Source organism: Mastomys coucha, unplaced genomic scaffold, assembly GCF_008632895.1.
Source record: "Mastomys coucha isolate ucsf_1 unplaced genomic scaffold, UCSF_Mcou_1 pScaffold20, whole genome shotgun sequence".
Lineage (NCBI taxonomy): Eukaryota > Metazoa > Chordata > Mammalia > Rodentia > Muridae > Mastomys > Mastomys coucha.
The window spans coordinates 36,989,313-37,006,166 of NW_022196903.1; the positions used below are offsets into that span (position 1 = coordinate 36,989,313).

The window sequence follows — 16,854 nt, forward strand, 5'->3', positions numbered from 1 at the left end:
GATTGTGTCCCTGCCGCCCTGCGGCTCCCCTGGGAGTCGTGGGGCTTGTGGCTCCCGGCTGGCTGCTCTATTAAACCCTGTTAAAACACTAAACTATAAGCCATAATATCCACACAGAAGACCTGGTGTAGACTCACTCAGGCCCTGAGCATATTGCTTAAGTCTCTGTGAGTTTATAGGAGCTTTGATCCTGCTAATTTAGAAGGTCTTGTTTTGTTGGTGTCTTCCATCCCCTCCAACTCTTACACTCTTTCTGCCTCCTCCTCTGAAGAGTTCCTTGAAACCTAAAGGGAGAGATTTGATAGAGGCATCTGTTTTAGGCCAGAGTGTTCCAAGGTCTCTCACTTTCTGCATATTATCTTGCTGTGGGTCTCTGTGTTTGTCCATGTGCTACAGTAGTAAACTTTCTTAGATAATGTCTGAGGAAGGTACCTATCTATGAGTGCAATGGGGTATCATTAAAAGTCATTTTATTGCTACATTTTGTTTTTGTTATTTTTAGATCAATAATACTTGGTTTTATTCTAAGTTCCTGGGCTATTATATACAGCCTCAGGTTCTTGTTCACTTATGTAATGTCATGTTCTATCTCATGGAGAGTCATAGACTTAAGTCAATTCTGGTATTGGGTAGCTATTCTGACAAGTTATGTGTCACCATCACGTTAGCATATTTTGTTGGCAGGACTCCACTTGAGGAAAAAATGGTTTATGACAGGTTTGGTGTTCACATTTGTCCTTTGATAGTTGAAGAGCAATTTTCTGTAGGAAAGGCATTAGAATGTAGGTGTGAAATCTCTCTATGTAGGCCACAGCTTGACTTCTACATGTTAAACGAGTTGTATAAGCATTGTCCTAAGCAATAGGGCTCTGAGATTCATTGATAGGTTGTAAGGAACAACCTATAGTTTTGGCAACAGCCTGAGTTCTTTGGGGATTACCACTGGATTTCTTAGGCCAGCAAATCAACTAGCTTTAACCCAATCCTGGTAAAGTAAGCTTCATTTGGTAACAATAGATGAACATTTGGGGCTCTGACTCCCCAGTTATTTCTGCATTTTATTTGGAATGCTTTCACTTTTGTATACACTTTACAGAGCTTTGACTATAATAAGTTTCCTTACTACTCCTAATAGTCCTTAATTTTAGATATTTTCCCCATATTCCCTCCCTCGTGATATGCTGATATGCTTAGAGGCTAAGCTATTATTTGTTTTTGATGAAGAATAGTTGCTGAGGATCAATAAGGTAACAAGCTTTTCTATATAAGTACATATCATACTTTTATTATATTTCACCTTCAGTTACTCTATCTTATCTCCTGCTGAGAGCAAATTTGAGCTTTCTCTGAGGCCCTGTTATACCAGGAATGAACATAACTCCTTCTTTAAACCAGAAACATACTTGGCAGAGCTTTGGGAGCTCCTCCATGAGGCCTTGATGTATATACAGGAATCTTGAGAACCCAACTCTTTGGATTAAAGGGTGCTACGGCTATCTGTCCCAGGGCTCATTCTATAATGTCCTTAAGATATTCTGTGTTCCCCTACGACAACATTGTTTGAATAGCTTATTTCTGATTTCCTCCCATTATGGTTTCTGCTGACTTCATCATATTTCCCTGCCAGAAATATAAGATGCCATACTTCACAATAATGTTGCTTCATATAAAGTATCTTTTGTAAGACCTTCTAATCCCAAGCCTTTTACCTCTTATATCTTCCATCCTCTATATCTTCTGGTACTTTTTCCCAGGATCCAACTTTTAAATAATTACCTGCTTGTTCATGATATAATCCTCCCCAATTTCCTGAACTTCATGCAAAAGAAGCTTTACAGATTACAAGCACAGAGCTAATTCTTTGACTTATTTAAGTTTCACAAACAAAAAAGTTAATGGAAGAGGAAGAAGACAAAATATTTACATAACAAATGAATGTAAGGGAAGGAGAAGTGTGGTAGTTCATTTAACAGGTTTGTTCAAGAGGGAATAAAACACCAAGGGCAGCGTGGCATCTGGTGCTTGATAGTAGCCACTCCTAGTCCAAAGCCAACACTAATAAAACAAATAGTATATGGAGCAGATGCCACCTGACACAATAAATCATCTGTAGCTCTTTTAACCTTTGCACTATATCTCAAGGAAAAATATGGAAGAGTATGCATGCTGAATTCTGAGCTACCCAATCCATCTACTTTTAGATAGCATCTTATCATCTATCAGGGATACCAAAACTCTCCTACTTCAATGGTAAGTGAGCAAAACCATGAATCCTTTGGTTACTCTAACTCTCCAAGACTTTCATCAGCTTGCTTATTATCTTGCAGTTCAATGAAAGTGATCATAGTTTCTCTTTGAAAATGAAGTCTGGCATGTTTCCCCAACAGCTGACACCCCACACATGAGGACAAAGCAAGCTGAGCAGTAACTGAAGTTAGAGAACATAGAACTAGGATGACAAGAAGTGTCCTAGAAGTTTCTGAATTTGTCTCCCTACATAGTTACTGTAAACCCAAGTCTCATGGAAGAACTAAAATACACTGTACTGGCCAGTTTTGTGTGTCAACTTGACACAAGCTGGAGTTATCACAGAGAAAGGAGCCTTCCTTGAGGAAATGCCTCCATGAGATCCAGCTATAAGGCATTTTCACAAATGGACTACTAGTCTTTGGGTTCTATAAGAAGGCAAGCTTATCAAGCCATGGGGAACAAGCCAATAAACAACATTCCTCCATGGCTTCTGCATCCACTCCTGCCTCTAGGTTCCTGTGCTATGTGAGTTCCTGTCCTGATTTTCTTTGGTGATGAACAGCAATGTGGCAGTGTATGCTGAATTAACCCTTTCCTCCCTAAATTGTTTCTTAGTCATGATGTTTTGTGCAGGTACAGAGACCCTGATGAAGACACACACAAAGTGAAGGTATCCAAGATCTTCCTCTCTGATATTATGGTTAAAATCATATCAACTATATATGTACCCCCTAGTCACACATGACTTGTTCTAAATATATGCCTTGAATTTTCCAGAAACCTTCTCTATATGTAAAGAATAACCATCATTTCCTACAGAAGATCACTATACACTAAGAACCCAAGATAGGGGAGTTGAGTAATAACAATATGCTTAGTCATTAACCAACTGTAGAATATTTTTTGAGTTTGTATTCTCTGAGTTATCAGGGAGGTGAGGCATGGTATCCAGTAGGAAAATAGAGGTGATTAAAGTTTACATATCTCCACAGTAAGAGCAGGTTAAAAAAGGACAAATGTTGCTTAAAATAATTGGAACTGGGTCTATCCTAATAATCCAAGAATATTCTAATCTCATACTGACAAAGGATAAAATCTCATTTCTTATTAATTATAGTCTATTTTGAGATTCCAGCTGGATACTCACCCTTGTTACAGAAGAATAAACAGGATGGTAGTAGGAGGGATCAAAATATATTATGCCTTTAGCTGAGTGGACCTGCCCATCTGTTTCACTGCCTTCCTGCTGCAAATAAAAGGAGACATCTGGGTTTCAGATGGCCAAGGCTCACAAGTGTCAACTCTTACAGAATGGCTTCTCTTCAGATTCTCTACCAGCCCCAAGCTGTTATGCATGTCCTAATTCTGTGCTTAATTCTGGAGATTGCCTCTGGTCAGGATAAGAGGTAAGGTACTACTTTTTCTTCACCTCCTTCCAAGAAATATGTTCCTACTTGAAAGGGGGAACATATTGGATTCTTGCAATTTGTGGTTCTGATATCATTTTTCTAAACTCTGAGACAGTGCATAGGTTCTCAAGCCTATATCCTGATACCAATGACTAGGTGGTAATTAAAAGACTTTCTTCAAACTAACTTGTCTATGTAGATTATACAATCATCGCTTTCATCAACATGACAATATGAGAAGAGAAGTGAGCTTGTCCCATATTCTGGGAATAAGTTATGGATAGGATATAATGTAACTCTAATTCTAAAGTTGGTATATGAAAGTATAGAACTGAACATTCACGACTCCCAGGTGATAAAGTGGAATATCTTGTCAAAAATTACAAAAACAGCCAGGCAGTGGTACCGCACACCTTAAATCCCAGCACTTGGGAGTCAGAGGAAGGCGGATTTCTGAGTTTGAGGCCAGCCTGGTCTACAGAGGGAATTCCAGGACTTCCAGGGCTATGCAGAAAAACCCTGTTTTTAAAAGACAAAAACAAAACAAAACAAACAAACAAAAACAAAAACAAAAGTAATAAATTATACATAGAATAATTATCTAAATTGTTTAATGAATGCTAAGTCTTCAGTCTTCATCAACTCCAATATGCTGGGCACTGTTAACCATATCTGAAGCTGATTTTTTTTAAACAAAAGAAAGAAATGGAGAAATGTTATAGTATACCTTGCTCCTTTTATGCCTACTACTTTGCATGAGATTTCTTATGTAATAAATCTATTGTTGCCTAAGTCTATAACTAAAGTGGGGAATAAATATCAGATTCCAATTCATATGAGGAGAAAATGGTACATATTTGGTTTTTTGATTTTTTGAAAATAGGAAAGCACCGATTTCCAGGGAGAAACCAGAGTTTATTAGTAGTACACATAATCATGAGGGGAAGGAGGAGCTATCAAATGATAAAGAATCCAAGGAAGTTTGGATGGGGAAATTTTACCTGCTAGGAAAAACATTTCTGAAGAGAGGCAGAAGACTGAGAAACAAGGGCAATGATATCAAGATCATTTGATTTTGGAATCTAACTTTTGCCAATTAGAGATTTTGATGTCCCCTAATTTATGCCTAAAAGAACGGGGAGGTAAACCAATTGCTACTGTAAAGACATGTTCATCCCCATGTTTGATTTAGCAAACTCTGGGTGTATACTATTCTTCTTCAAGTTCTGTTTTTAAAAAATAAGAGAACTTTGGAGACTTGTTGGATAATTGTAGAAGGAAAACATAATGATGAGTATACCAAGGTAAACTGTAAAGTCATAATTCTCAAATCTGGAATGATGAGTAGTGACAGAAAAGAGAATGTAGCTTTGCCAGCCCAGCTTCCCACACCCAGTGATTAGGACTGCAGCCTTCTATTCTGGTCTTCATTTGCTTCATCATGTTGGATGTGTGTGTTGGCTAGAAATGTAGAATACTATGGGAGAAATCACATGCAGAGAGTCCTTCTAGAGTAAAGTTTTGAACTTTACAAGCATCTTCCTGATACTTGACCTCTAGAGTTCTATCCACCTGTCCATACAAGAACACCTGAGTCTTTGACTTTTATGTGATTTTATGTTTCTGTTTTTCTACTGATACAGGAACAATCTACTTTCACTAAATTTGAAAGTTTCTTCAATGAACAAGGCAAATGAATTTACAATAACACTTACAGTTACAAATAATGTGAATAAATGCATGGTGGTAAGTAAATAATTGAGAGCTTATATGAAAGTGAAGTATTATAATAAAGAAATTACAGTGATTTGATGTTGTGCTAAACGTTGCCCTTTTATTTTTTTGTGTACATAGGTTTGAAACTAAGGAAACTGTGTTGTAAATGTATGTGTTACAAATTTTATTCTAAAAGTAAAGTGATAGGGTTGTGAAGGATATTGGTGAGACAGGGATAAGCAACTTTACAAAGAACCTAGATAAAATTTTAGGGTAAAAGATTATGGGGTGAGTGAAAAATCAAGAAAAATGCCAATGAATCAAAGATAAATATGACTGAATAGCACTGAAAAGGAAACCCTTATGGACTTACATCCTTACCTCCACTCACCTCCTGACTCTACACCATGAATTAATGATGGAGATTCAAGAAGATACAGATCTACATGTTTTGACAGGCATAAGAAATATAGGAGTGAGGGGACTGTGCACTGTCCCTCAGTGTGAGTGCTTACTTTGCTCCCAATAAGCAGAGATACACATTGTCTCCACCTGTATTCCTAGGTCTACTTTCCTCTTCATTTGTTTCCAACTCTTCATCTCCTGCTCAATTTCTTTAACAGCTCTTCAAACATGTCTTTTGCTTATTAGAAAAGAATCACAAAAATGTTTTGAGGGTTGCATATATGGTTCATGGGTTAAGAGCAGTAGCTGCAGTTTCAAAGTGACCAAGCTGGAACTGGACTCATGTATGACTGTGAACCACCCAGGGTACTCAGAACAGCAACTACTCTTAACTCCTGAATCAGGGTAGATGACAAAATCTGGTTCTTGTGAATATCAAATTTACATACTCCCTCAAACACATAAAATAAACCCTTTTCAAAATTGAACTAAAGAATTATTACAAAAGAGAGGGGAATTTTTTTGTTATACCAAAAGCCATAATAGCAAACTGTCCCTAGTACTCAAACAAAAATGGTGCTTGAAATACTTTAGGCTCTGGTGACGTCAGATACCCTAAAGTTCTCTATTTTTAGTTTTTTAACACAGCAGATTGCTGAACCCATTTTAAAGTAATTTCTTACATCTGACCATTGACTAAAAGACTTATATCCTTGAACTGCTGAAAAACAATGTCTTAAATACCACACATCCAGTAATTTTCAAGCAGGGATTGTTTTTAACTGTACAATAAACATGTTTAAAGTCTAAAATGATACCTTTGACTCAGAAAGCACAAAGGCTGAGAAACTCATGCAGAGGATGCAGGTATCAACACTTTCATCACACAATTACAAGAAAAATACCAGTGTAACATGTACTGTATCTCAAAAGTAGATAACTTAAGTCAGAGAATTTAGATTATAAACTATGTCTCCTATTACCCTTTTTCACACTCAGTTCACCACAGCAGAGTGGAAACATTGGGTCTCCTCCCTTAAAGCCACATGGTGGTTCACCACTCTCTGTAATGGGATCTGGTACCCTTTTCTGATGTTTCTGAAGAGAACAACAGTGTACTCACGTGCATAAAATAAGTAAATAAAACTTTTTCAGGTGAAAAAAAAACCCTTCTTGGTTCTTGAAAGGTTTATTTACTCCCTTTTCACTCTGATTTAGAGATCTTCATCCTCAGACTAAATGAAAAACTACTACTGCCAAATATAATGCAACAACAATATTCTTTGGCCCTTAAATTACAGAAATAAAAGTGTTTAGTAATCTATCCCACAAGTGGAAACTCAGTGGTGGTAAAGAGCAAGCAGATATGAGGAGGTCATGGTAAGTTCCTGGTCCTGGCTGCTGTTAAGAGCCATGTCCAAGTCCAGGGTTCTGCTGCACATGGGGTCTGTGTAAATGTCTGTGGCCTGAGTTATCAACAAAGACCAAGGAAATGTCCATGGTTTGGGCTGCCACTGAAGGTAAACATGTCCAGATGCCCAGCTTCCAAAATACAAAACAAACAGACACACATGCAATTTCACTCCATTAGGTGGAAACATGTAATATCTCACAAGTTCTAAGCAAACCTTTTGAATTTCAGTCATTCATTATAACAACATGAAGAAGAATCAGTGGTTTTCCTCCTTACACTGAATGGGGCTAAATTTGAATTTGACCCACAAGTCACAAAAATATGCTAAGCATCTGGTATATCCTGACAGCTAAGAGGAAATATTCCTCCATTCCTATGATGCTCTGTGAACTGCTTACTTTCCATAATGGCCAATACCAGGCTGCCTTTTCTATATTGGCATCATTTAACCCTTCCTCACTTTATTTCCTTAGGTGAAAATCAGTATCGAGGACAATCCAAACATCAAATATCTTTCTGCTAAAGCAACTTACACTGCTTGCATTTGTACTGTTAACAACTACTTCTGGGATATTCAAGTCTTTGGTAAGTGATAATATTTCCTATAAGAGTGAATGTCAGGATATGTCAGAGTGGGAAGAAAATAAAAGAAAGCATGTTGTAGCAGGAAGAAAGGGAGGAAATGATATACTTTGGTTTGATACTGATAACAAACCAAACTGAAAGGAAATTGGGGACAGAAGACACTGAAGCTAAGGGAAGGGAGTTCAAACAGCAGCCATACTTTGCATACATGGATAAGAATCAGAGTACACTAAATCCAGAAGGGGGTGCAGATGAAGCTCTGTGGAGTTCATGATTTAATACTTATACTTTCTTTCCTGTAGCAAATACTGTTTTACAAGGCAAAGCAGAAGTTGTTCCAGCTAAAGACATATGTCCTGATGGTGAAAACATATATCCAGTAACTTCTTATAATGAGACAGTTAAAAGTGAAATCCTTGTAATATCATGAACTAGAAGATGTCTCCCATAGATCCACAGTACCAAACTACCTGAGGGGATTCATAATCTTTTCTATCAATTTCTGTAGTAAAAGTAGGTTGTGGTATAATCAACTCTGAAAAATATTAGTAAGATAAATAAACTTCTATATCTTCAAAGTGAACTATTTTTATCTTTTCCTCACGAATTACTACTGTACTTGCTTTATGGTCAAAGGTTTCACTAACACTGGCTTTTCCAGGACATATTTATGACATATTTATATAATAAGCATTCAAATTCTAATGAATGAGGTCAAAAATGGTTCTTGTCACTTAGCATAAAAGAAAAAATACCCAAGTCAGGATGAGCAACAGTTTCCAGAATAACACTAAAAAAATCAAAGTAGAACTGAGAAAAGATTTCAAGTTCTTCTACCATTACAATGCAACTACATCCAGCTCTCCTGCTCAACTTTCTGAACCATAACTCTCTTTTTAACTACTGTTCAGAAAAAGATTCAGAGCTTATGGTGCATTTGAAAAGGAAAAGTCAGCATCTAGAGTGATGGCAAGTGTAAGTTTGAATAAAAGGAATCTTGGGAACATGGTGTACTACCTGTGTGTGGGGGGGTATTATTTATTTTTAAAAATATTTTATTGGATATTTTCTTTATTTACATTTCAAATGTTATCCCCTTTCCCTGTTTCCCACCATCCTAGAAACCCCCTATCACATCCCCCCAATCCTGCTTCTATGAGAGTGCTCCTCCAACCACCTACCCACTTCTACCTCCCTGTCCTCAATTCCCCTACACTAGGGAATCTATCAAGACTTCATAGAACCAAGGACCTCTCCTCCCATGGATGCCCAACAAGGCCATCCTCTGCTACATATGCAGCTGGAGCCATAGGTACTCCTTGATTGATGGTTAGTCTCTGGGAGCTCTGGGCGGGGGGAGCTGGTTGATTGATATTGTTGTTCTTCCTTCAGCTCCTTCAGTCCTTTCTCTAACTGTTCCATTGGGGACCTCACACTCAGTCCAATGGTTGGCTGAGAGCACCTCTATATTTGTAAGGCTCTGGCAAATACATGCTCCTTTCAGCAAGCATTTCTTGGCATTCACAATAGTGTCAGAATTTGGTGACTGTATATGGGATGAATCCCCAGGTGGGACAGTCTCTAGATGGCCTTTCCTTAGGTCTCTGCTCTACACTTTGTCTCCATATTTGCTCCCATGAGTATTTTGTTCCCCTTTCTAAGAAGGACCAAAGCACCCACACTTTGGTCTTCCTTCTACTTGAGCTTCTATTTAATATAGTACTAGAAGTTCTAGCTAGAGCAATTATTCAACAAAAGGATGTCAAAGAGATACAAATTAGAAAAGAAGAAGTCAAACTATCACTATTTGCAGATGATATGCTCTTATACTTAAAGGGCCCCAAAAATTCCACCAGAGAACTCCTAAACCTGACGAAAAATTCAGCAAAGTGGCTGAATATAAAATTAACTCAAACAAATCAGTAGCCTTCCTCTACTCAATGGATTAACAGGATAGGAAAGAAATGAGAAAAACAACACCCTTAACAATAGTCACAAACAAAATAAAATATCTTGGTGTGACTCTAACTAAGCAAGTGAAAGATCTATATGACAAGAACTTCAAGTCTCTGAAGAAAGAAATTGAAGAAGACCTCAGAAGATGGAAAGATTGCCCATGCTCATGGATTAGCAGGATTAATATAGTAAAAATGGCCATCTTGCTGAAAGCAATCTATAGGTTCAATGCAATCTCCATCAAAATTCCAAATCAATTCTTCATAGAGTCAGAAACAGCAATTTGCAAATCTATTTGGAACAACAAAAAACCCAGAATAGCAAAAACTATTGTTAGCAATAAAAGAACTTCTGGGGGGAATCACCGTCTCTGTCATCAAGCTGTATTACAGAGCAATAGTGATAAAAAGTGTATGGTATTGGTACAGTGAAAGACAGATAGATTAATGGAATAGAATTGAAGACCCAGAAATTAAACCACACACCGATGGTCACTTGACATTTGACAAAGGAACAAAAAATATCCAGTGGGAAAAAGACAGCATTTTCAACAAATAGTGCTGGTTCAACTGGCAGAAAGCATGTAGAAAAATGCAAGTTGATCTATTCTTAGCTCCTTGTACAAAGCTCAAGTCCTAGTAGATCAACGACCCCTACATAAAACCAGATACATTGAAAGTTATAGAGGAGAAAGTGTGGAAGAGGCACGAACACATGGCCACAGGGAAATTTTTCCTGAATAGAACACCAATGGCTTATTCTCTAAGATCAAGAATCAACAAATGGGGCCTCATAAAATCTCAAAGCTTCTGTAAGGCAAAATACACTGTCAATAGGACAAAACGGCAACCAACAGACTGGGAAGAGATCTTTGCCAATCCTACATCCAATAGATTGCTAATATCCAATATATACAAAGAACTCAAGAAGTTAGACTCCAGAGAATCAAATAACCCTATTTTTTAAAAATTGGGGAACAGAGCTAAACAAAGAATTTTCAACTGAGGAATAGTAAATGGATGAGAAGCACCTAAAGAAATGTTCAACATCTTTAGTCATCAGGGAAATGCAAATTAAAGCAACCATGAGATTCCACTTCACACCAGTCAGAATGGCTAAGATCAAAAACTCAGGTGACAGTAGATGGTGGACAAGGATGTGGAGAAAGAGGAACACTCCTCCATTGCTGGTGGGATTGTAAGCTGATATAACCACTCTGGAAATCAGTTTGGTGGTTCCTCAGAAAATTGGACATAGTACTACCTGAGGACCCAGCTATACCACTCCTGGGCATATATCCAGAAGATGCTCCAACATGTAATTAGGACACATGCTCCACTATGTTCATAGCAGCCTTATTTATAATAGCCAGAAGCTGGAAAGAACCCAGATGTCCCTCAACAGAGGAATGGATAAAGAAAATTTATAGAATGGAGTACTACTCAGCTATTAAAGACAATGAATTCATGAAATTCATAGGCAAATGGATGGGACTAGAAAATATCATCCTGAATGAGGTAACCCAATCACAAAAGGACACACAGAGTAACTTTCTATGTCAAAGACACTAGGATGTAGGGTTGAAGTCTCTTAGTAGGTACCAGCATGACTTCAATGAGTGTAGCTTGTCGTCTTCAGCAGTGGAGCTTTCTTGTCATTTTTTGAGGAGTAATGAGGACCTTTGACAACAGCCTAGGTTCCATAGCAATTCCCATTGGACTCCTTGCCCAACAATACAATTAGCTATAGCCCAGTCCTGGTCCTGGGAACTTAATTTGTTAAAACTTGATGGCCATTTAGGGCTCTACCTCTCCAATTATTTGGTGGTTCTATTTGGATTGCCTTCATTTATGTAAATATTTTAGGGAATTCTCACTTTATGGAGTTTCTTTACTATCTCTACAATGGTCCTTTATTTTAGCTCTCTTTCCTCATATTCCCTTGTTGTCCTGCACTGAATGTTTAGAGGCTTAATTATTAGTAGTCTTTAATGAAGAATAGTTACTGAAAATCAGTAAGGTACCAATTTTCCATACATGTATGTAACATACTTTGCTTATGATTCATCCTTTAGCAACCTTATCTTACCCTTTGTTGAGAGCTGGCCTGATGAACTGAGGCCTTCCCTGAGGCTCTGATGTATGGAGAAAATTTATTTACAAAACCAGGAACACACTTCAAAAAAGCAATAAACACCTTGGGCCAGGTATTTGGGAGATTTTTCTGAAAAAATTATATATATATATAATTTATTATATATATAATTTATACATATATAAATTATATATATTATATATAGAGAAAGGGAGGGAGAGGGAGAGAGAGAGAGAGAGAGAGAGAGAGAGAGAGAGAGATTGAGATTCATAGAACCCACTGTGGGTGGAAATGACTTAGTCCCAAAGCTGCTGGCCGGTCAGTCTGTACTGTTTTATGATACCCTGTGTTGCCCCTATGCAACATTGTGTGATTCACATATTGCTAACTTCTTCTCATTACATGATTAGTTATTTTTGACTTCATCCCATTTTTCCCACGAACACAGGATATAAGATGTTGTGCTTCAAACCAAGATTGTGTGGCATAAGACAAGACTTTTGCAAAACTTCCTGATCCCAAACATTTTTATCTTTTCTATCTTCTATCTGATTTACCTTTTTATCTCCTGTTATTCTTTCCCTAGACCCACTCACTGAAGAATGACCTGCTGGTCTAGGAAATCCCTCTTCCCATTTTCCTGCTCTTTATGAAACAGAAACTTTAAAAATTATAAGGATTCAATGAAATACAATGCTAATTCTTTGAAAAATTAAATAAGGTGGACAAGGCAACCAAGTTAAAGAAAAACAAAGAAATCTAATACAAACATTTTAGGTGATAAATGAGTGTATGAAAAGGGGAAGTAAGCTAGTTCTCTCAATATGTATATATATACATATACAAGGTATATATATATATTGTATTTGTGGCATCTGGTATTTGACAATAGCCCTGCTCAATCTATTAGCTTCACTGATAAAAGAGAAATAAAATGATACAGATGCCATCCGAAGCTCTAGGCCCTCTCTCAGTCCTGTAACCAGAGGACTCTACTCAAGGACAATAATAGAATAGTAGACAGTCTGAATTCTAAGGTATCCTGAACTATCTACTCTTAGGCAGCATCTTGTCTTATAACACAAGATTCTAAGAGTCTCTCATTTCAATGGTGAGAAGAAAATCTAAGAATAACTTGGATTCTCTAATTTTTTAGAGTTTCTTCAGCTTATTTTTTGTGTTGCAGCAAGATGAAAGGGATAACAAATTGGAGAAAAGGGGAACATGATCAGGTATTGGTGTGTGGGGAACAGGAGAGAAGCCCTGAGGGCCAGCAGAAAGAATGGAATTATGCAACCTCAGGGGGTGGGAGGTAGGGTTACCCTCTAGAATTTACCAGAGACCTGGGAGGTGAGAGACTCTCAGGACTCAAAGGAAGAGAGACCTTAGATGAAATGTCCAACAGCAGGGAGAGGGAACTTGTAGAGTCCACCTCCAGTAGAAAATCAGGGCATCAAGTGGAGGGGTGGGGTTGCCATCCCACAGTCAAAAACACTGATTCAGAATTGTTCCTGTCTAAAAGAACTACAGGGGCAAAAATGGAGAAGAGACTGAGGGAAAGACAGTCCAGTGACCAGCCCAACTTGGGATCCAGCTCAAAGGCAGACTCCAAGGTCTGACACTATGACTGATGCTTTGGTGTGCTTATAGACAGGAGCCTGGTGTGGCTGTCGTCCTTAAGACCCAACAAGCAGCTGACTGAGACAGATGCAGATAGTTACATCCAAACAATGAACTGACCCCTATGGTTGAATTAGGGAAATGCTAAAAGAAGCTGAGGAGAAGGGTGACCACATAGGACAACTAGTATTCTCAACTGACCTGGACCCTGAGATCTCTCAGACACTGAGCCACCAACCAGGCAGTATATACTAGCTGGTACAAGTCCTCTGACACACATAGAGTAGAAGACTGCCTGGTCTGGCCTCAATGAGAGAAGAAGCACCTAACCCTCAAGAGACTTAAAGCCCCAGGGAATGGGGAGGTCTGGAGGGGAGGTGGGAAAGGTGAGGATATCCACTTGGAGACAGGAGGGAAGAGGAATGGGATGTGGAACTATGGGAGCATATACTGGAAGGGCGGGGGGGGCGGGTAATGAATGACTGGAAGAAAATGAAGTCTAGCACCTGAATGGGACACATGTGGACTTAGCAGGCTGAGCAGTAACTGAAAGTACATAAGTGGAGAACAAACTAAGATGAGAATAATTTTCCTGGATGTTTCACAATTAACATTCCCTACACATATAATGTGAACCCAAGTATTCTGAGCAAACAAATAAACAAGCAATGCTGTCCAAGCTATTGCTCTCTAATGATATGGCTAAAATTATAGCAAATATATTTGCTCTCTTTATTCACATGTGATTTCCTATACATAAATTCCTTGAACTTTCGGGAAATTTACTCTGTATGCAAGATAGGACCATCATTTTCTACAGAAGACCACTCTCTACCTATGAACACTAATCAGGGGAGTTGTGTATTAATGATATGCTGAGTCATTACTCAACTTCAGATTTTTTTTTTTTTTTGGTTTTTCAAGACAGGGTTTCTCTGTGTTGCCTTGGCTGTCCTAGAATTCACTCTGTAGACCAGGCTGGCCTCGAACTCTGCTTCCCAAGTGTTGGGATTAAAGGTGTGCGCCACCATTGCCTGGCCAGAATATTTTTGAGTTAGGGATCTTTGAGTTACCAGGGAGGTAAGGCTTTATGGAATCCAGAGGACAAAGGAAATGATTCAAGTTCACATATCTTCACAGTAAGAGCAGTTAAGGATGCACAGGCAAATAAAAACAAATCTTGTTGCCAGAAAAATCAGTCCCACCATGTATAGTCCTTGTTTGGTGGTTAAGGTCCCGTGAAGATTCTGTGCCCCAGTGTAGGCGAATGCCAGGGCCAATAAGTGGGAGAGGGTAGGGTAGCAAGCATGGGAAGGGGGAAGCCAACAGGGGTTTGTTCTTGTTGTTTTTTGTTTGTTTGTTTGTTTGTTTGTTTTTGGAGAGGAAACTGGGAAAGGAGAAACTGTATGGCATGTAAATTAAAAAAAAAATCTTGTTTAGAAAAAAAGTAATTGGATCCATGTGAATATCTATGAATATTTTAATCTCATACTGACGAAAAAGAAAACCTCATTTCTTATTCACTATGCTCCATTTTGAAGTTCCAGCTGGATATTGACCTTTGTTATAGAATAACAAACAAGGGGGACAATGGAAGGGATCCCAACCTATGATGATTTTAGCTGGGTGGACCCGCCCATCTGCTTCATTGTGCTCCTTCTGTAAATAAAGAAGAGATCTGAGTTTAAGACTGCAAGGCTCATGTGTGTCAGTTCTTATGGCATGGCTTCTCTTCAAATTCTTCACCAGACCAGAGGAGCCATGCTCCTTCTGATTCTGAGCTTACTTCTGGAGACTGGCTATGGTCATAACAACAGGTAAGGCACTACTTTTTCCTCACTGCCTTCCTAAAATCTGCTCCCACTAGACAGTGACACATTTGATTTTTACTACTTGTGGCTCTGAGTCTTACTTTTTTAACCTCTGAGGCAACATGTAGCTTTTAAAGTTTCTGTCCTAATACAAATTGACAAGGTGACAATTAAAATATTGTGTACAAACTGACTTTTTGTCTAGATTATAGTATAATTTTCATCAACATGACAATTATGAGGAGAGACATAAACTTGGCCCTTTTGAGGGATAAGCTATGGATAGCATGTAATTCACCTCTAATTCTCAATGTGGAGTATGGAAGCAAAGGATTATAATTTCAAGACTCTACTCATGTCAGAGTGGGCATATTGACTCAACACACACATGCTCACACACATTCAGAGAGAGAGAGAGAGAGAGAGAGAGAGAGGGAGAGGGAGAGGGAAAGGGAGAGAGAGAGAGAGAGAGAGAGATTACCCATAAGAAAATTATCTAAATTGTACAATAAAGATGAATATCTTCATCAGCTCTAAAATCAGCTCTCTTTTAACCACACCTGGAACAGATTTGTTTAAACAAACAAACAAACAAACAAACAAAAATACAGAATCTTGTTAGTATATACCACTCTTTCTGTACCTGTTCCTTTACACAGATTCCTTGTGTGATAAAGCTATTCTCTAAGTCTATAGCTAAAAATGGAAAGGAATAACAGACTACAATTCCTACAAAGACATAATGGTTTGTAATTGGGTTCTATGATTTTTGACAAGAGCAAAACGTTCAGTTACAGGGAGAAATCAGAATCCACTAACAGTATACAGAAAGGAGAATTTTCCAGATGGTAATGGATCCATGGAGGTTTATATTGGAAAATTTTATATGCTAAGAAAGAACATTTCTATGAAAGTGGGAATAATATAAAATGTTGGGAATTTCTGAATTGGGAATCTAACTTTTGTCAACCAGAACTTTAGATGTTCCTTACTTCAGATCTAAAGAATACTCCATTGAAGAAAAAAATATTGAGGTGAATCAATTGTTACTGTGAAGCTGTATTGATCCATATGATATCATAAGCAAATTCTGGGAGTATAATGTCCTTCTACTACTTCTACTTTTGGAAGGAATAAAGCCTTGGAGAGTTTATTGATAAGTTTAGAAAGAAAATAGAAAGGGGAGTGCATAAATGTGGACTGTGAAGTCATAAACCTCCCCCATGCAATGCTAACTGGGAACAAAGTAAACATAGTTTTGCTAGCACTGGTTTCCACATTCACTAGGTAAGCAGCCCTGTGACCTTATCTTCTTACCTCCATTTGTTTCTTCCTGTTGAATAAGTGTGTTGGCTGGAAAAACAGGTCTGCCAATGATTGGCGCTCTCTCAGCCAATCCATACATAAGCATTTGAGTGTTGGACTATAATATGATTTGGTGTTTCTACATCTTCTACTTTTAGAGGAACAAGTCACTTTCACTCAACAGGAGACTCTCTCAGACAAACAGGACAAATGAAGTTATGGTAGAACTCACAGTTAAAAACAATATGAGTAAATGCTTGGGGGTGAGTGAATAATTGAGAAGTATCTT

At 38.1% G+C, this 16,854-nt stretch overlaps 1 protein-coding gene across 1 annotated transcript; it reads left to right on the forward strand.

The window, feature by feature from the left end:
* The first annotated feature begins 3,561 nt into the window (after positions 1-3,561).
* Positions 3,562-8,209, forward strand: LOC116098518 (prolactin-inducible protein homolog). The gene is made up of 4 exons (XM_031381073.1): positions 3,562-3,656; positions 5,303-5,405; positions 7,668-7,779; positions 8,082-8,209. Exons 1-4 carry the CDS (start codon positions 3,562-3,564, stop codon positions 8,207-8,209), a joined length of 438 nt encoding a protein of 145 aa, XP_031236933.1.
* Positions 8,210-16,854: the final 8,645 nt, after the last annotated feature.

Bases quoted from the DNA above. Each gene is read 5' to 3' on its own strand.
- LOC116098518 (XM_031381073.1), top strand. From the start codon at position 3,562: ATGGCTTCTCTTCAGATTCTCTACCAGCCCCAAGCTGTTATGCATGTC. The intron at 3,657-5,302 runs GTAAGGTACTAC...CTACTGATACAG, and splicing joins GCCTCTGGTCAGGATAAGAG to GAACAATCTACTTTCACTAA. The intron at 7,780-8,081 runs GTAAGTGATAAT...TCTTTCCTGTAG, and splicing joins CTGGGATATTCAAGTCTTTG to CAAATACTGTTTTACAAGGC.